Source organism: Carcharhinus amblyrhynchos, chromosome 14, assembly GCF_965287045.1.
Source record: "Carcharhinus amblyrhynchos chromosome 14, sCarAmb.v2.hapA, whole genome shotgun sequence".
NCBI lineage: Eukaryota > Metazoa > Chordata > Chondrichthyes > Carcharhiniformes > Carcharhinidae > Carcharhinus > Carcharhinus amblyrhynchos.
Genome location: NC_137337.1, coordinates 71,196,733 through 71,217,578, shown reverse-complemented (window position 1 = coordinate 71,217,578; position 20,846 = coordinate 71,196,733). Strand labels below are relative to the sequence as shown.

The following is a 20,846-nucleotide window of genomic DNA, read 5'->3' as shown; positions in this document are numbered from 1 at the left end:
CGAACCCAGGCCCCTGGAGCTGTGAAGCAGCAGTGCTAACCCCTGTGCTACCGTGCTGCCCAATACTTAGCGTACTCACTGATTAAATAAAAAACTTGTTAATTTCAATGAGCATGCTGACCTGTATTTTCAGTCAGGATTTCAATCAATGTGTGGCATGATAGCACAATGGTTAGCACTGCTCCCTCATAGAGCCAGGGACCCCTCGGTTCGATTCCCGGTCTGGGTCACTGTGCCTGAGTTTGCATGTTCTTCCCCTTGCCTTTGTGGGTTTCCTCTGGGTGCTCCGATTTCCTCCCACAGTCCGAAATATGTGCAGATTAGGTGGATTGGTCATGCTAAATTGCCTCTTAGTGTTAGAGGGGTTTCACGGAATCCTATAGTGCAAAAGAGGCCCTTCGGCCCAGTGAGTTTGCACCGATGCATGAAAGGCCCTGACCTGCCCACCTGATTCCACTTGCCAGCACTTGGCCCATAGCCTTGAACGTTATGGCATGCCAAGTACTCGCCCAGGGACTTTTTAAAGGATAAATATGTGGGATTACGGGGATAGGGCCTGGGTGAGATTGTTGTTGGTGCAGGCTAGATGGACCAAATGGCCTCCTGTGCTACAAATAGTCTATGAATCTATAAATTGTAGAGCAGTTCTATCTCAAGTGCTGATTCAATCCAGTAAAACATTTTAACAACAGCTTGCATTATGTAGCACCTTTAATGTAGTAAAAGATTAGCCAGGAAAATTAGATTCCAAAACATATGGGGCTGGATTTTACAGAGGTTCCCACCCACCCTCCTCCCAGGTTTAAAGGTCAACGTGGAGGTGACCACCCATCATTCCAACATCTGCCCAGCAACAAACCTTTTCAGTGTATCCCAGTGCATGTGACAATAATAAATCAATGCAATAAAACCATGCAGCAACTTAACACTGGGACCAGAGGAGACTTTTATCCCATCCTGGGAGATATGTATATTTCTGATTTTAAAAAATGGTTTAGAGGAATTGGTAGGGATGTGGATTTTGAGACCATGAAAAGGGACCAACCTTGATCTGATTGAATGGCAGAACAAACTCGAGGTGGGGGAGTAATCTTGTTGAGATGTCTAAAATCATGAGGGACATAGATAGGATGAATGCACATAGTCTTTTTCCCAGGGAAGGGGAATTGTAAACTAGAGGGCAAAGCTTTAAGGTGAGAGGGGAAAGATTTGACAGGGAGCTGAGGGGCAACTTCTTCATGCAGAGGGTGGTTTGTGTCTGCAATGAGCTGCCAGGGAGAGTGGTTGAGGCAGGTACAACGCATGGAGTTATGGGGTAGGGCTGGGTGGGATTGTGATTGGTGCAGACTTGATGGGCCAAATGGCCTCCTTCTGCACTGTTGGGATTGTTTGGATTCTATGGAATAGCAGCATTTGGGTAAGTACATGGATGGGAAAGGATTAGAGGGAAATGGGCCAAATGCAGGCAAATGGGACTAGCTGGAGGAGACCATGGGTGGTTGGGCTGAAGGGCCTGTTGCATGCTATGTTGCTCTATGACTCTATGGTTGAATTGTCTGCTTCTGCTCCAAATTCCTGTGTTCCTTAAGAGAGTGGGCACAATTCTGTAGTCTCAGCAGCTCCAGTGGGCATGATGACCATTGCCAAGACTACAGGCAGCTCCCGTGTGTTGAAGAACCCAGTCAAGCATAGGACTGGAGGGTGAGGAGCTGGCTTCAAGGATCTGGGCTCAGGGTGGGGAGAGGTATGACATTGGGGAGGGTGACTCTGATGGAGCTAAGGGACCCGTAAAGGATCTCTGCCCTTCCCCCTGCTCCCCCGAGATAAATTTTCATTCAGGTTGAGATTGTGTGGGTTGAAGACCGGAAGACCTGTCTGCTCTTTTCTCTCCACAGATGCTGCCAGGCTTGCAGAGATTTTCCAGCATTCTCTGCTTTTGTTTCAGATTACAGCGTCTGCAGTAATTTGTGTTTATTTATGGAGCACCATCTCTTCCTGTAGACAGAGACATTTACCTCCAGAGCCACTTCAATGAGGTTGACTCTCAGCTGCCCTAAGAACAAGGGCAACTTGGGATGGGCAATAAATGCTGGCCAGCCAGCAATGCCCATGCCCCACAAATGAATTAAAAAAAAACAGACTTTCGTTATTTACGCCCACCAGAAGTCTTTATGATTTTGAATATTTCTGCTGAATCTTCGCTTCACCTCTTCGGTTCCGTGGTGAACATCTCCCCTTTTCACCAGTCCCTCCACATTCCTGAGGTCCTTCAGATCTGGCACTATTGTGGGAACACTGTTCTGCACACTTTGTAAAACTTTGACATCTTTCCTAACGTGTGTTGCGCAAAATTGAGACACATTCTGCTTGAGGGTCCACCAAATGTTTTACAAAGGTTTAGCATAACTTCAAAGAAACATAGAAAAAAAGAAGAGAAATAGGCCATTTGGCCCTTCGAGCCTGCTCTGCCAATCATTTTGATTATACCTGATCATCAAATTCAATATCCTGATCCCCATTTCCCTCCTGTATCCCTTGATCCCTTTAGCCCCAAGAGCTATATCTAATTCCTTTTGGTGGCACAGTGGTTAGCACTGCACCAGGGACCTGCATTTGATTTCCGGCTTGGGTCACTGTCTCTGCGGAGTTTGCACATTCTCTCTGTGTCGGCGTGGGTTTCTTCCGGATGCACTGGTTTCCTCCCACACTCCAAAGATGTGCAGGTTATGTGCATTAGCCATGTTAAATTCTCCCTCAGTGTACCTGAATAGGCGCTGGAGTGTGGCGACTAGGGGATTTTCACAGTCACTTCATTACAGTGTTAAGCCCAGCCTGCTTGTGACACTAGTAAATAAACTTCACTGTTCTTGAAGTCACACAATGGACTCGAGCACTTTCTGTGGTAGTGAATTCCACAGATTCACCACTCTCTGGGTGAAGAAATTTTTCCTCACTCATTCCCACTAATAAATAAACTTTAACTTTATGTAGAAATATAGAAACTAGAAGCAGGAGTAGGCTATTTGGTCCTTCAAGCCTGCCTCATCATTCATTTTGATCATGGCTGATCATTGAATTCAATATTCTGAACCCCCCCACGCCCCCATCCCTTGACCCCTTTAGCTCCAAGAGCTATATCTATTTTCTTCTTGAAATCACACAAAGTTTTGGCTTCAATTACATTCTGTCGTAGTGCATTCCACACATTCACCACACTCTGGATGAAGAAATTTCTCCTCACCTCAGTCCTAACAGGTTTACCCCTTATCCTCAAACTATGACCTCTAGTTCTGGACTCACCCCACCGTCGGGAACATTCTTTCTGAATCTACCCTATCTAATCCTGTTAGAATTTTATAAGTTTCTATGAGATCCCTTCTCAATCTTCTAAACTCCTATGAGTATAATCCTAACTGACTTAGTATAATCCTAACCGACTTAGTCTCTCCTCATATGATAGACCTGCCATCCCAAGAACCAGCCTGGCAAACCTTCGCTGCGCTTCCATGCTGTTGTAGCGGTTGCTGCTGTTAATAGAGCCAAGGATTCCACCTGCCTTTTTGGGCAGCCTCCTCAACTTGCCCCCACCACATTCACAGATTTGTGTACACCGTCCCAGCTAGGTGTCGCCACAAAACCAAGTTTCCCTGAAAGACTTGACTTATTGCTGTAAATCTGGCACTGGGTCAACCCTTTGCAGCTATGCTGTACGCTTGAGTCGAAACATTGGGGAACGTATTGGGAAACACTGTGTGGTTTAATTCTTGTGTAATTGGAGCTGTGCTCTTTAAATTTCTTTGTAAAACAGATGCTTTTTTTTTGCTAATAATGTCTGCAGGTTATGAACCCAAGCTCCTAACTAATAGGATTTTGTTTATGTATCATTCAGTAAAGAACTACATAATGGTCCTGTCATAAATCCATCGCATTGCAATCTTTTTACGATAATCATGTAGAAACCTAATACAAAAACAGAAAGCGCTGGAAAATCTCAACAAATCTGATGGCATCTATGGGGAGAGAGAGAGTAGAGCCAACATTTCAAGACTAGATGACCCTTTGTCAGAGCTCAGACAAAGGGTCATTCAAACTCAATGTTGGCTCTACTCTCCCTCTACAGAAAGGGTCACCCTGACTCGAAACATTGGCTCTGTTCTCTCTCCTCAGACACTGTCAGATCCACTGAGATTTTCCAGCATTTTCTGTTGTTTCAGATTTCAGCATCCACAGTGATTTGCTGAAACCTTGTAATGATGTTTTTTATAGGTCAAACTTCAGTCACAGGATGAAGGGTTGTTTGGAGCGGACAGGAAAGTGGAGTTGAGGTCCAGATGAGATCATCCATAATCATATTGAGTGGCGGAGCAGGCCCAAAGGGCTGAATTCCCACTCCTAAACCAAATTCTTATGTTCTTATTATTAAACAGAGTTTTGACACCACAAGGACACAGTGGCCCAGATTTTCCTGTCAGGTTACTGATGAGACAAACTGCATATTTATGTGCAACTGGTGTAACCAGGCACGCAGCAGACGTGCAGTTAAACTCAAATATCCTAAAGTTGTTGTCCTAGTTGCACCAATCAATCATTAGCTTCGCAAGGGTAGTATTGCATTGTCTGCTTCACTATCAAAATATATTGGGGTGAAGTTGCTATTTTTGTGTAGGAGATCACACGGCAGCACAGTGGTTAGCACTGCTGTCTCACAACGCCAGGACCCGGGTTCAATTCCTGGCTTGGGTCACTGTCTCTGCGGTGTCTGCACGTTCATCCCGTGTCTGCGTGGGTTTCCTCCGAGTGCTCCAGTTTCCTCCTACAGTCCGGAAGACGTGCTGGTTAGGTGCAACGGCCGTGCTAAATTCTCCCTCAATGTAGGCGCCGGAGTGTGGCCACTCTAATGAATTTCTAACGATTTTCACAGTATCTTCATTGCAGTGTGAATGTAAGCCTACTTGTGACGAATAAATAAACTTTAACTTAAACTTTACATAGAAATATAGAAATGAGAAGCAGGAGAGGGCTATTTGGCCCTTTGAGCTTGCACTGTCATTCATTTTGATCGTGGCTGATCTTTGAATTCAATATTCTGATCCATATTTCTTGATCCTTCCTCCCCATATTTCTTGATTCTTTTAGCCCCAAGAGCTATATCTTGTGTGATTTCAAGATTCCTTCTTGAAATCATGCAAGTTTTGATTCAACTATTTTCTGTGGTAGTGAATTCCAGCATTCATCACTTTCTCTGGGTGAAGAAATTTCTCCTCACCCCAGTCCTAACAGGTTTATCCCTTATCCTCAAACTATGATCCCTAGTTCTGGACTCCCCCATCATCAGGAACATTTTTCTCTGAATCCACCCTGTCTAATCCTGTTAGAATTTTATAAATTTCTATGAAATCCTCTCTCACTTTTCTGTACTCCAATGAATATAATCCTAACCTACTTAGTTTCTCCTCATATGACAGACCTGCCATCCCAGGAATGAGCCTGGTAAATCTTCGCTGTACTCCCTCCATAGCAAGGACATCCTTCCTCAGATAAGGACACCAAAACTGCATATAATACTCCAGGTTCAGATTAGTATTCTTATTTCCCTGTTTTACTTTTTTTTTCTCCCTTCTGGGATAGTTTCTCTTTTGCTATTATTTGAAGAAAAGATTCATTTGTAAACTTAGTATTTTTTATTGTCCAGCGTCTGTGCTAGTTTCCTATATTTTGTGTTTAAGGGGTTGCTTTAAGAGGCAGTGTTTTGTTACAAGAGTTGATTTGTCTGCTAAACATGTAACATATGCTAAGAATGCTGGCTAGTAACTGGTTTTAACTAAGGAATTTGTTCGAGTGGTTTCAGAGTAGAGTTTTGATTATGTTGATTGACAGGGACAGTGCCATGTGCTTAATGGGATGAATTAGGCTTGTAGGCAAGAAAGGGTTTCAGTTTCATTTTAAAATACAAACAGTTGCTGTCTGGATTGTCAGAAGAAACAGGTGTCTCTCTCTCTCTCGTGCTCTTTCTCTCATGCTTTCTCATGCTCTTGTTCATGTGCTCTCTCTCTCCTGCTCGCTTGCGCACTCTGGCTCCTTCTGGACATACTCTCTTACACCTTCCTCCGTTGGGAAAAAGATACAACCTACCAACCGACTCAAGAGCAGCTTCTTCCCTGCTGACTTTTGAATGGAACTACCTTGCATTAAGTTGATCTTTCTCTTTACTCTAGCTATGACTGTAACACCTCATTCTGCACTGTCTCCTTTCCTTCATAATGAACATTAGGCTTTGTCTATATTGTGTGCAAGAAACAATACTTCTCACTATATCCCAGTACAAGTGACAATAATAAATCAAATCAAAAACATCATATCCTCATACTAATGGGGCGGCACGGGCCCCAGGGACCCGGGTTCGATTCCCGGGTTGGGTGACTGTCTGTGTGGAGCCTGCACATCCTCCAGGTGGGTTTCCTCCGGGTGTTCCGGTTTCCACCCACAGTTAGAAAGACGTGCAGGTTCGGTGGATTGACTATGATAAATTGCCCCTTAGTGTCAGGGGTACTATCTAGGGTAAGTGCATGAGGTTATGGGGATAGGGTCTCAGTGGGCTGAATGGCCTCCTTCTGCACTGTAGGATTCTATGATTCTAACGCCAAAATAGAAAATCGTTGAGGTCTAGAAACCTTGGGGTTTCTAGATGATACCCTAACAATTTGAAAATAAATACTTGCATTGGAATAGTGTCTCTTTCTATTCTACTCCAGAGCCCTGTGTAAAATGAATCACCTTGTTTGAATAGGTGAATGTGTTAACCTCTTGAAGAGATAAGTGATCAGTTACTCTGATTCTGGTGGTGTTAATTGAAGGAAAAGGATTGTTGCCAATGTACTGGCAGAACTTCCTGTTCTTTGTATAGTGCCATAGGATTGGGGATGTCTCTGCCACGGATGTCCTCACTTTAATGAAAGCAAAATACTGCCAATGCTGGTGATCTGAACTCAAAACAAAGTGCCGGAAAATCTCTGCCAATCTGGCTGCAACTGTGGAGAGATAAACAGTTAACATTTCGACTCCCAATATGTGTGGCATTTGGCACAATGGATAGCGCTGCTGCCTGACTACGCCAGGGACTCGGGTTTAATTCTGGCCTTGGGTGACTGTGTGGTGGACTTTCACAATAACTTCATTGCAGTGTTAACGTAAGCCTACTCGTGACACTAATAAATAAACTTAAACTGACCCTTTACCAGACACTGCCAATGGAAATTGCCGTGGACCACACCCTTTACTTTGGCTCATGGCCGTGGCAACTTATTTGTCACCTAGGACTACTTCTGTGCTGTGGAATGGAAGCCATTCATCTAATTATCCCTGAGCAAGCTTGTTGGTTCAAAAACAGTTTTTAAGGCCTAACCCTTCAGGCAAGTTCATCAGAATTCATGGCTAGCCTTTGCTCCAGCTGCTCGCAAAATATATACTTTTTCCTTGTTATTGCTTTCAGGTCAGAAGGTTTACTGCATCTGTGGGAATTCATCATTTCAATCTTGAACCTGACCTTATATCAAAGACATTCTTAAGTTGAACCAAAAATTCTTTGCAGACCAACTGAGAAAAATAAGTTTGAACATGACAGACATCTTCTGCATTGAAATGTCAGCTGAGATCTGTTTGCTCAGATTCCGCAGCCTTCTAACATTGGCCAAGATTATTTAGACACTTGTATTGTAAACCGCTCTAATGGATGAGTCTCGGCTCTCCATAGTTTGATGTCTATCCTTATCAGGTAAACTTGGCATGCCCAATAGAACACGCAATCAAACCCAGTCTGACCATTACTGTGATGTACTGGAAATAGTATTTCAGTAAGCTTCTTCCTTATAAGACCAGAAGACACAGGAGCAGAAGTCGGCCATTCGGCCCATTGAGTCTGCTCCCACCATTTGATGAGATCATGACTGATCCTCGACTCCACTTTCCCGCCTTATCCCCATAACCCTCAATTCCCTTACTGATTAAAAATCTGTTTATCTCAGCCTTGAACATGTTTAATGACCCACCCTCCACAGCCCCCGATGTTAAAGAATTCCACAGATTCACTCCCCTCTGAGAGAAGAAATTCCTCGTCTTCTCTGTCTTAAATGGGCAACCCCTTACCCTGAGATTATACCCACTGGTCCTGGACTCTCCCACAAGGGGAAACAACCTCTCAGCATCTACCCTGTCAAGCCCCCTGAGAATCCTATCTGTCTCAATAATGTTGTGTCTCATTCTTCTAAACTCCAATGAGTGAAGGCCCCATCCTACTCAACCTCTCCTCATAAGAAAATCCCTCCACGACAACCTAGTGAACCTTATAATCTTTGTTATAATGGGCCTTATTTTAAGTTTGAAATATCAACTTCTTTCACAAAAGATGAATAAGATAAATATACATCAAAAATAGAAAATGCTGGAAAATCTCAGCAGGTCTGACAGCATCTGTGAAGAGAGAATAGAGCCAGTGTTTCGAGTCTAGATGACCCTCTGTCAGAGTTGAAACACTACCGAAGGTTCATCCAGACTCAATGTTGGCTGTATTCTCTCTCTACAGATGCTGTCAGACCCGCTGAGATTTTCCAGCGTTTTCTGACTTCGTTTCAGATTCCAGCATCCGCAGTATTTTACCCTTATAATGAGCTAAAAAGCCTTTTCAGTTATAAATTCCTATGTTTGCATTAAACATGAAATCTGTAAATACGTTGCACTATAATTGATGGCACTGGTGGAAAGATGGGCAGCACGGTGGTTAGCCCTGCTGCCTTACAGCACCAGGGACCTGAGTTCGATTCCTGGCTTGGGGTCACTGTCTGTGCAGAGTTTGCATGTTCTCCTTGTGTCTGCGTGGGGTTCCTCCGGGCGCTCCAGTTTCCTCCCACAGTCCGAAAGATGTGCTGGTTATGTGCATTGGCCGTGCTAAATTCTCCCTCAGTGTACCCGAACAGGTGCCGGAGTGTGGCAACTAGGGGGTTTTCACTGTAACTTCATGGTAGGCTCACATTAACACTGCAATGAAGTTACTGTGTTGCAATGTTAATGTAAGCCTACTTGTGATGAATGAATAAACTTGAACATAACCTCATTTTTTTTACATCTTGTAGCTCCTCAGCCTTTACGGCCGAGTCCCGCCTCTGTTCCAAGCAACAAAATGCACCACTTCACTTCCTATTTAACTCTACATGTATGAAAGTGACAGTGTGAAATTGTGACTGAATTACATCAACACATTCTGGTCCCATTAGTCCCTGCTGTCTGATTCTCCTTCATCTGAAGGCCTCATTTAGCCTTGAGATCCTGTGTGCAGCGCTATTCGAGAGTGACAAAGTTTTATCGTGACCGGAAGCGACCTCCCCATCTTAATTTGTCAAATAGAGAAGATATTTAAAAGTAATCACCACTCCAGGAACAAAACTAAACATTCTCACGATAACATTTCAGTGACGTTTCCTCGTTCGGGAATGTCACATGTAGTTGATTGCCAGCTTCTTTTATGAATCATCAGATTGCTTCTTGTGCAATTTTTACTGCCATCTTCAATTTAAGCAAAATAGCTTAAATGTAGGCAGTCAGCAATTACCCTAACTTTGACACAGACATTATTTTGACCTTGTGTTTAAAAAGGAATTGCCACTTAAATACAAGATAAAGCAATTACACGGCACTTATTTAAATTTGAATGCTCTGCCTCAGAGACCTTCAGAATCGTATGCAAGTTACCTTTATAATGCAATTTTATTTTTTTAACTGGTGTGTACAGTGACTGGATCCACTGTTTAACTACAAGGTCACTGAAGATACTTGATTCTTGTCACGTGTCACAGCATCCTGGCTGAGATATCTGAGTGAGCATCTCCCACTTGGTCAAACTGAAAACTTGGCCATATTCACTTTCCCTGAGGCAAAGTGGCAAAGATGGGGGACTTGCTGTAGAAGGGGATGACTTTATCTTTCTATCCTTGTTGGATTGGCAATTAGGATCTCCTGTTGTCTAATTCAGCACATCATTGAGATGCCTAAATTATCGTACCCAGGGAAGGCGATGGCCTCGTGGTATTATCGCTAGACTACTAAAGTTTATTTTGATTTAATAATCACAAGTAGGCCTACATTTAATATTGCGTTGAGGTTACTGTGAAAGTCCCCTAGTCGCCACAGTCCGTCGCCTGTTCGGGTACACTGAGGGAGAATTTAGCATGGCCAATGCACCTAACAAGCATGTCTTTCAGACTGTGGGAGGAAACTAGAGCACCCGGAGGAAACCCATGTAGACTCTGCACAGACAGGGACACAAGATGGTAATCGAACCCTGGCACTGTGAGGCAGCAGTGCTAACCACTGTGCCACCGTGCTGCCCCAGAAGCTCAGCAAATATTCAGGGGACTCGGATTTGAATCCCACCACGGCAGATGGTGGGATTTGAATTTAACAGAAATATCAGAAATTAAGAATCTACTGATGAACATGAAACCATTATCAATTGTCATAAAAAAACCATCCAGTTCACTAATGGCCTTTAGGGAAGGAAATCTGCTGCCCTCACCCAGTCTGGCCTACATGTGATTCCAGAGCCACAGCAATGTGGCTAACTCTCAACTACCCTCTGAAATGGCAAATGGCTGAGCGAGCCACTCAGTTCAAGGGCAACTAGGGATGGGTAATAAATGCTGACCCAGCCAGCAACGTCCATGTCCCACAAAAGAACTTCAAACAACATGTGAAAAAAATTGCTTGAATTTGTTATGTTGAATATCTCTCAAAGATCACATAATCAGCAATTACAAGCAACTTTGCACTCGGAGTTTAAGTCAAATGAAAGGAGGTTCCAGAACAGCGGCTGTAAAAGCTGCCTGAATGTGATGAACGTAAGAATTAGGCCACTCGGCCCCTCGAGCCTGCTCCACCCTTCAATAAGATCATTGGCTGATCTGATTGTAACCTCAACTCCACAATCCTGCCTATTCCCAATAATCTTTCACCCCCCCCCGTTACTAATCGAGTATCTATCCAGCTCAGCCATAAAAATATTCAAGACTCTGCTTCCACTACTTATCGAGGAAAAGAGTTCCAGAGACTCTCAACCCTCTGAGGGAAAAAAAATCCTCCTCACTTCTATCTTAAATGGGCGACCCCTTTACTTTTAAACTGTGACCCTAGTTCTAGATTCTCTGACAAGAGGAAACATCCACTTCACATCCATTCTGTCAATACCCTTCCGGTTTTGGTCAATTTACCTCTTATTCTTGATTGTTGTAAGACTAGAATGGAAGATCCGAGCCCAATGCTGGTTAATCTCAAGGATGGTTTTGCAATAGTATGATTGACAACACATTTTTGAGTTGAGGAAAAGTCTTGAATCCTGTTTTTATCGCTATCCAGTGACCTTTCTTGGAGGGGAAGTTTTTTTTAAATTCATTCATGGCACATGGATGTCACTGGCTGGCCAGCATTTATTGCCCATCCCTAGTTGCCCTCGGAGGGCAGTTGAGAGTCAACCACATTGCTGTGGCTCTGGAGTCACATGTAGGCCAGGCTGGGTAAGGACGGCAAATTTCCTTCCCTAAAGGGACATTACTTATAGACTCCCTACAGTGCAGAAGAAGGCCATTCAACTGATCGAGACTGTACTGACCACAATCTCACCCAGACCCTATTCCTGTAACCCTCATTTACCCTGCTAATCCCCCTGACAGTAGGGTTAATTTGGCATGGCAAATCTATTTAACCGGCACATCTTTGTGGGAGGAAACCAGAGCACCTGGAGGAAACTCACGTAGACATGGGGAGAACATATAAACTCCACACAGACAGTGACCCGAGGCTGGAATTGAACCCGAGTCCCTGGTGCTGTGAGGCCAGGGACCACAGGATTCTGGAGTTGAGGTGACAGCTTTTAACCACTGTGCCACCATGCTGCCCAAGTGAACCCCCCAGATGAGTTTTTCCGATGATGGTTTCATGGTCATCAGTAGATTTTTAATTCCACCACCTACCGTGGCTGGATTCGAACCCGGGTCCCCAGAACATTAGCTGAGTTTCTGTATTAATAGTTTAGCGATGATGTCACTAGGCCTTCGCCTCCCCATTCATGTGTGGGCGACAGCAAGTTTGGCTGGGCTACTGTTTGTATTCATATGGTATGTTGGTGCTTTTTGAGACAGCCAACTGAAGCAGCCCTGCTTTTAAATGTTAATATATAAAGACCAGTGTGCTGAAACTTCTGGGTCACTGCACATTTCAGTGCAATATGCTAATCATTTTTAGGAATGCCATGAAAGTTCAAGTGGCTCTGAATCTGACCGAAATAAATATTGTAACCTGATTGCGTTCCAACAGATTATGATTGCAGTTGCTTTAAGCTTCCTTGTGAGTTTATTATTTGACGTTAAATCATTTGTCTTTCCTCCGCTTTTCAGATTGATCCGCACCTCGAAGCTCAATTGAACAAGAATAAAAATAATACGACGATCGACTCTGAGTATCAGGTGGAGTATAAAACTTGTGTAGCACTGAACAACGGGTGTCAACATGATTAATGCCCATAATCTCAGCCTGAGGCCATTTTACTGTGATCTTAGTTATTTATTCCTTTAGGTTCAATGTTTCTGGATGCATCACAATGCACAATGTTCAATAGACTACATCATCGGATTATAGAAGCCTACAGTGCAGAAAGGGGCCTTTCAGCCCATCGAGTCTTCACCGACCACAATCCCACCCAGGCGCTATCTCCATAACCCCATGCATTTATCCTGCTTGTCCCCCTGACACTAAGGGTCAACTTAGCATGGCCAATCCACCTAAACCGCACATCTTTGGACTATGGCAGGAAACCAGAGCACCCAGAGGAAACCCATGCAGACACGGGGAGAATGTGCAGCCTCCACACAGATGATTACCCAAGCCGGGAACCGAACACAGATCCTTGGCGCTGTGAGGCAGCAGTACTAACCACTGTGTGAGTCTTAAGGTACCATCATTTGATGGTACTTCTGACCTTCCCCTACCCTCCATGGTGCCTTCTTGTTTCTTGGTCATCCCCTCACACTGCTCTCTCTCAAGATTATGGTCCTCATTTTAATCTATCCCCTGGCCAGCAGTCTGAAGGTTCCCCCAGCCACCTTTTACTTTTTCCCTTCAGTCTGGTGCCTGTTAGCTTGGGTCGGCTAAAATTGGTTTGCCGTTTTGTAATAAAAAATGGACAAAGTTTCTTCATAAGAAAGGGGGAGATGATGGCGTGTTGATAACGTCATAGAGTCGTAGGGTGCAAACTTATCGGCCGTTCATGCCATGCTCCCGTTGCAGCGAAGTCAGAGAATTTAGCACCCAGCCCAATCTCTGTTCACTGCAGTGGGATGGGAAAGTCCTGCTGGCTGTAATGTTCCAGCCATAGAATTCTACAGCACAGAAATAGGTCCTTTGGCCCATCCTGTGTGCACTTGCCATCAAGCACTTATCTAATGCCATTTTTCAGCATCTGCTCCTGTAGCCTTGTGTCTCAAGTGCTCATCTAAATGCTTCTTAAATGTTGTGAGGATTCCTGCTTGTACCACCCTTTCAGACAGCGAGCTCCAGATTCACACCATCCTCTGGGTGGAAACATTTTTCCCCAAATCCCCCCTAAATCTCCTGCCCCGACCTTAAATCTATGCTCCCTGGTTATAAACCAGTCTCTATTGGGGGGGCAGGATGTTTCTTTCTATCTACCTTATCTGTGGTCTGGCTGTGGCCTAACAAGCATTTATATAGCTCCACTGTAACCTCCCTGCCCTTATATTTCACAGTCACTGGGCTAGTAATCCAAAAGGCCAGGTTAATGCTTTTGGGGACACGGTTCAATCCCACCATTTGCAGCTGTTTTATTTTAAATTCAATTCCTAAAATCTGGAATTCAATAGGTAGTAATGGTGAACATGAAACCAACAATGTTGAAAACCCATTTGGTTTACTAATGTCCTTTAGGGAAGGAAATCTGCCATCCTTATCTGGTCTGGCCTACATGTGACTCCAGAACCATGGTAATGTGGTTGACTCTTAAATGCCAGCACTTGGCCTATAGCCTGAAATCTAATGCCAAGCGCACACCCTTATTCTTCAGTTTTGCTTTCACAGAACTTTGTTTTCCTATTCACACTTCCTGCTAACTTACTTTTATGGCACTATTAACTCATCAGTCCTAATGGCACTGTTAATACCATGACATCAGCCTTCCATCCAAAGACTTTGTCTACACCTCCCACTGTCTTGGAAAAGCAGCTAGCATAATCAAGGACCCCACGCACCTCAGACATATTCTCTTCCACCTTCTTCCATCAGGAAAAACATAAAAAGTCTGAGATCATGTATCAAGCGACTCAAAAACAGCTTCTTCCCTGCTGCCATCAGACTTTTGAATGGACCTACCTCGCATTAAGTTGATCTTTCTGTACACCCTAGCTATGACTGTAGCACTACAGTCTGAACTCTCTACTTTCCTCCTCTATGTACGGTATGCTTTGTATAGCATGCAAGAAACAATACTTTTCACTGCATATTAATACATGTGACAATGATAAATCAAATCAAATTTTTTTTGCCAACCTCTCCTTAACTCTGACCTGACCTTCCATCCTACACTCCTTGGCCAACCTCACTCCCAACTATATAGTTCATCACATTTCTATCCCTCTTCAGTTCTGTAGAAGTGTCAAACAGACTTGAAACGTTAACTCTGTTTCTCTTCCTGTAGATGCTGCCAAATGTGCATTTACCCAGCCTATCCAGCATTTTCTGTTTCTATTTCCGGGATCACACTGTGATCTTCCTCGTTTGGGTGGCTCAGTTTGCACACTGGCTGGTTTACTCATCCTGTGAATGAGTAAAGAAATGTTCATTGGCTTTCCTCACATTGTTTCCCCTCCTTTTCCAGTTTTGCAGTATTCCCTGTCTGCCATGCTACTTTTTATTCTTCCACAAGAAGTGGGAACTGAAGTAGGTCATTCAGTCCATTGAACCTGCTCCACCACTCAATGAGATCATGACTAATACAACCCTCAACTCTGCTTTCCCATCTTATCCCCATAACCCTCGATTCCCTTACTGATTAAAAATCTGTCTCAGCCTTGAACATACTTAATGACCCAGCCTCTGTGGTAAAAATTCCACAGATTCACTATTCCTCCTCATCTCTTATCTTAAATGGGCAACCCCTTACCCTGAGATGATGCCCTCTAGTCCTATACCACACCCACAACAACCTCTCACATCTATCCTGTCAGCCCCCTGAGAATCCTAGACTTCTTTTATTCATTAATGGGATATGGTCATCCCTGGTTGGCCAGCATTTATTGTCCATCCCTAGTTGCCTGAGGACAGTTGAGAGTCAACCACGTTGCTGTGACTCTGGAGTTACATGTAGGCCAGACCAGGTAAGGATGGCATATTTCCTTCCCTAAAAGGCACTAGTGAACCAGATGGGTTTTTCTGACAATCGACAATGGTTTCATGGTCATCAGTAGACTCTTAATTTCAGATTTTTTTTATATTGAATTCAAATTCTACCATTTGCTATGATGGGATTTGAACCTGGGTCCACAACACATTAGCTGACTTTCTGGATTAACAGTCTTGCAATAATCCCACTAAGCCATCGCCACTCCTGAAGACTCAGTTAGGTCGCCGGTCACTCTTCTAAACACCAACAATTATGTGCCCAACCTACTTGACTTCCCCTGATAAGAAAACCCCTCTATATCTGGGATTAATGTCATGGTTCAGAGCAGATCCATAGGATTCCTACAGTGCAGAAGGAGGCCATTTGTCCCATCAAACCTGTACCGACAACAATCCAACACAGGTCCTATCCCCGTGACCCCAAATATTTACCCTGCCAATCCTCCTGGAACTAGGGTCAATTTAGCATGGCCACTCAATCTAACTCTCACATCTTTGGACTATGGGAGGAAACCGGAGCACCCAGAGGAAACCCATGCAGACACTGGGGAGAATGTGCAAACTCCACGTAAACGGTGACCCAAGCCAGGAATTGAACCTGGGCCCCTGGTGTTGTGAGGCAGTAATGCTGACCACTCTGCCACCATGCCGTTCACTCCATTGACTCTTATTGCATTCCCCTGACTGTTATAATGCACCATCCTTATGATAGTCTTTGTGGGGACAGTCTGGCAGGGAGGAAGGAAAATGAAATGCTCACTGGCGGACTTAGGCTGCTGTAACTGACTGACGTTAGCACGATGATTAATGCTGAACCACCACGAGCCATTGGATTGCTTACAGTAACCTCTATATCAGCGCTGTCCCATGAGGAGGACTTGTGTCCTCCATTGGAAATTCTCATTCTGCTTAATTAAGTTGTGAGCTATGTGACCTGCACTGTGTAACACAGGAGGCAAACTCCTATGGTATTTTCAATATCTGACTCGTGCAGGAGAAACAAAGATTTTCTGACTTACAGCTAGAATTTTAAAAAAAATACTGCATCAAACCATGTGTGATTGGATCTTGCACTGAAGAAAATTTGATATGTCCGCTACGACTCTCACCAACCTTTACAGATGCACCATAGAAAGCATTCTTTCTGGTTGTATCACAGCTTGGTATGGGCTCCTGCTCTGCCCAAGACTGTGAGGAACTACAAAAAGGTCATGAATGTAGTCTGTTCCATCACGTAAACCAGCCTCCCATCCATTCACTCTGTCTACACTTCCCACTGCCTCAGCAAAGCAGCCAGCATAATTAAGGACCCCACATATCCAGGACATTCTCTCTTCCACCTTCTTTCTTCAGGAAAAAGATACGAAAGTCTGAGATCATGGACCAGCTGACTCAAGAACAACTTCTTCCCTGCTGCCACCAGACTTTTGAATGGACCTACTTCATCTTAAGTTGATCTTTCTCTACACCCTAGCTATGACTGTAACACTGCATTCTGCACTCTCTCCTTTCCTTCTCTATGAACGGTATGCTTTGTCTGCCCAATGTGCAAGAAACAATACTTTTCACTGTTTACTAATGCATGTGACAATAAATTAAATCAAATCAAATTTATGCCTAGATTAGTATAAAATGATTTCCTGTGATCCACTTCACCTCTATAAAGGGAAATTCTAAGTTGAAGACAATTAAATAACACAACAGCACCTGTTTATGAACTAGGCTACGATGGCAAGCTGCAGCATAATTTTCCTGCTTTATTACAACTTTATTTTTACCAATATTAACTCAGTAGGGAGACACACGCAGTACGGTGAGCTGGTTTTACATTTGTACCTGGGAAGTGCAGCTCGAGTGGATGTAATGTCTGAATATGTGGCTTCCCACTTTTAAACAGTGCATCACTAGCTCTTGGCAAAAAGCTCCACTCTCAAGTAAATGCCTCCCTCAAAGACCCTTTCACAAGCTCAATATACTGCTGTGTTGGAGCAAGGTGGCCTTGGAGATTCCCTAAGCAGAATCCCCGGAATCATAGAATCCCTACGGTGCAGAAAAAGTCCACAGCCCATTGAGCCTGCACCAACTCGCCTCAAGGGCTGCCCACCCTGGCCCTAAGCCACAACCTTGGCCATTCACCATGGCCAATCCACCTAACCTACACATCTTCGGATACTAAGGGGCAATTTAGCATGCCCAATCCAACTAACCCACCCATCTTTGGAGTGTGGGAGGAAATCGGAGCACATGGGGGAAACCCACGCAGACATGGGGAGAATGTTTAAACTCCACGTAGATAGTCATCCAAGGCCAGAATTGAACCCAGGTCCCTGGCGTTGTGAGGCAGCAGTGCTAACCACTGTGCCACCTTGCTGGCCATGTAGGCCAGTGAACACAGGGGTGATGGATGAATAGGACATGGTGCAAGTTAGTATATGGATAGCAGTATTTTAAATAAGTGTGTGCTCGTGGCCTCACACAAGGGCGAGAGGATAGCGAATCCTGTTTGCTTTTTAACAGCTGTGAGGATGTTGGTGAGACCGCAAGTGGAGTATTGTGTCCAGTTTTGATCTCCTTATTTGAGGAGGGATGCGGTGGCATTGGAGGCAGTTCAGAGGAGGATCACCAGATTAATTCCGGGGATGAAAGGGTTGATGTATGAGGAGAGATTAAATAGTTTGGGCTTGTGCTCACTGGAGTTTAGAAGGATGAGATCAAGGTACAAAAAATACTAAAAGGAATTGAAAGAGTAAGCATAGACCAGATTTCTGCTCTTATGGGGCAATCTCTAACAAGAGGTAACAGGTATAGTTTGAGAGGCAGTAGATTTAAAACTGAGATGAGGAGGAACTTCTTCTCAAGGGGGTGGTGAATTTGTGGAACTCGCTGCCCCATAGTGTGGTGGAATCTGAATCATTGAATGGTTTCAAGGAGGAGATAGATACATTTCTGATTTTTAAAAAAAGGATAAGGGGATCTGAGGAACAGGTGGGGAGGTGGATTTGAGACCAGGGAGAGATCAGCCATGGTCTGATTGAATGGCAGAGCAGGCTCGAAGGGCTGAATTTGCCTACTTCTGCTCCTACTTCCTATATTCCTGTGGGGTGCTTTCACATCAGGTATCCAGAGCTCAGGAGGAAAGGTAAATAACTCCTGAGAGACTACCTTGATCTTCTCTCACTGAAGAGCATAAAAAACAGAAGTATTGAACCTTAGTGCTGCCACATCTTGTAGCCTGAGCAGCCATGTGTAGAAATGCATGGAAACGCAGACCTGCGGAACAGAGGAAGCATTGGCTTCTAGGATACTATTGTAATTACAAAGGTGGTGATAAGTCTAGTGCTTTTTTAATGGAGGGGGCATGATGCTTCATGATGTCCTTCAATCCACGGAAATATTACCATTTCCATTATCCCCATAGGGGTGGCACAGTGGCTAGCTCTGCTGCCTCACAGCGCTAAGGACCCAACACTGTCTGTGTGGAGTTTGCATGTTCTCCCCGCGTCTGCGTGGGTTTCCTCCGGATGTTCCAGTTTCCTCCCACAATCCGAAGATGTACAGGTTAGGTGAATTGACCGTGCTAAATTCACCCTCAGTGTACCCAAACAGGCACCGGAGTGTGATGACTAAAGGATCTTCACAGTGTGAATGTAAGCATACTTGTGATTAATAAGTAAACTTTAATTTTTAAAAGATGTTCCATAGTCTGTACACTTTGCTCTCGCTTAGGGTTTGGTTCTGGTTGTGCAAGGCTCTGAGAATGTGACCTCTTTTTAAAAACAGAAGCTACAGCAGCAGAACCTGGATGACTGGGTAAACATCCGAGGACCACGTCCCTGGGAAGATTCTCGAACTCACCAAGAGGAGCAGAGGAAGAAGCTAAAGGCAAATGATACATAGCGTTAACGTGAAGCACCGATGGCTGTATGGTGACACCTGGCAATGAGACACACAGCTGAGGGTGAACTGAAGCTGGGAGCTGCCAGGCTTTCATGAAACAAATTGTCGCAATGATTGAATGATGTTGGGAATGTAATTTACAATGCAAATCAGAGGTGACACGAGGATGTGTGGGTTATATTGTAAATCCCATCTGAAATATCAGTGTGTTTTTTTTGTTTGATAATAAAATTGTTTCATTGGATGCACAATTTGCAAAGTGAGTTTTGAGCCTTCGGTGTCAGAAATTGCAGCCAAACGCAATGTCTCTGTTTATTTCTCTGGTCTGTACTGGTGCTCTGCTCTTTAGCAGCAGCCGTTTCCCCCTGTTTCCTGGCAACCAGTTGCAGTAACTAAATTAACATGGCCCTGGATCTGTGCAAGATGCTGCTTGTCATGAGCCTGTCGGTATTGGCTTTCATTATCGAGGCGCAGAACTCAGCACTGTGTCTGCTTCCTGCCTTTGTATAATTGCCCCTTTAACAGCACATCCCTAAAAAATTCTCCCTGTGCCATTTTGTGGGATTTTCTCTGAGAACAGAGCTCGAACCCAGAACATGATTTGTTCTGTTAACACTTTGATAATGCAGAACGCTGAGGAAATCTCTTGTCGTTCATGGCACAGTGGTTAGCACAGCTGCCTCATAACGCCAGGGTCCTGGCATCGATTCTGGCCTCAGATAGCTATCTGTATGGAGTTTGCACATTCTCCCCATGTCTGTGTGGGTTTCATCCGGGTGCTCCAGTTTCCTCCCACGCTCCAAAGATATGCAGATTATGTGGATTGGCAATGCTAAATTGCCCCTTAGTGTCCAAACATGTGTAGATTAGGTGGATTGGTCATGGTAAAGTGCCCCTGAGTATCAGGGGGATTAGTGGGGTAAATACATGAGATTACAGGGATAGGGCCTAGGTGAGATTGTTGTCGGTGCAGACTCACTGGGTCGAATGGCTTCCTTCTGCAGTGTCGGGACTTTGCTTCCGTTTTAGGTACTGTCTGGAATTTAGAAGAATGAAGGGGAGGTCAAATTGAGGGATACAAGATGATAAAATATGGATAAAGTAGACGTGGAGCGGATGCTTCCTCTTGTGGGACATTCTAGGACGCAAAGTCATAGTCTTAGGATAAGGGGCAGCAAAATTAAAACAGAGTTGAGGAGAAACTACTTCTCCCAAAAGGGCTGTGAGTCTGTGGAATTCGCTACCCCGAAGTGTGGTGGATACTGGAACAGTGAGTAAATTTAAGGAGGAGTTAGATTTTTAATTAGTAATGGCTGAAAGGTTATGGAGAGAAAGCAGGAAAATGGGGATGAAGACCATAACAGCCATGATCGAATAGTGGGGCAGTCTTGATGGGCCAAATTGCCTAATTCTGCTCCAAGATCTTGTGAACTTGTGAGCAGAGTAACTCTGTGGGTAGGATGTTTGATCAGAGTTACTAAGCCAATGCTTTTGAA

General features: G+C 44.2%; 1 protein-coding gene across 1 annotated transcript in view; it reads left to right on the top strand.

Annotated features, from left to right (window-relative positions):
• cox16 (cytochrome c oxidase assembly factor COX16) overlaps nt 1-19,594 on the top strand; it is a 46,726-nt gene extending 27,132 nt beyond the window's left edge. The window contains exons 3-4 of the mRNA XM_080203060.1: nt 12,438-12,506; nt 19,234-19,594. Coding sequence (XP_080059186.1) covers nt 12,438-12,506; nt 19,234-19,350 — 186 coding nt within the window. The 3' untranslated portion in view covers nt 19,351-19,594. The remainder of the gene's footprint in view (nt 1-12,437; nt 12,507-19,233) is intronic.
• Nucleotides 19,595-20,846: the final 1,252 nt, after the last annotated feature.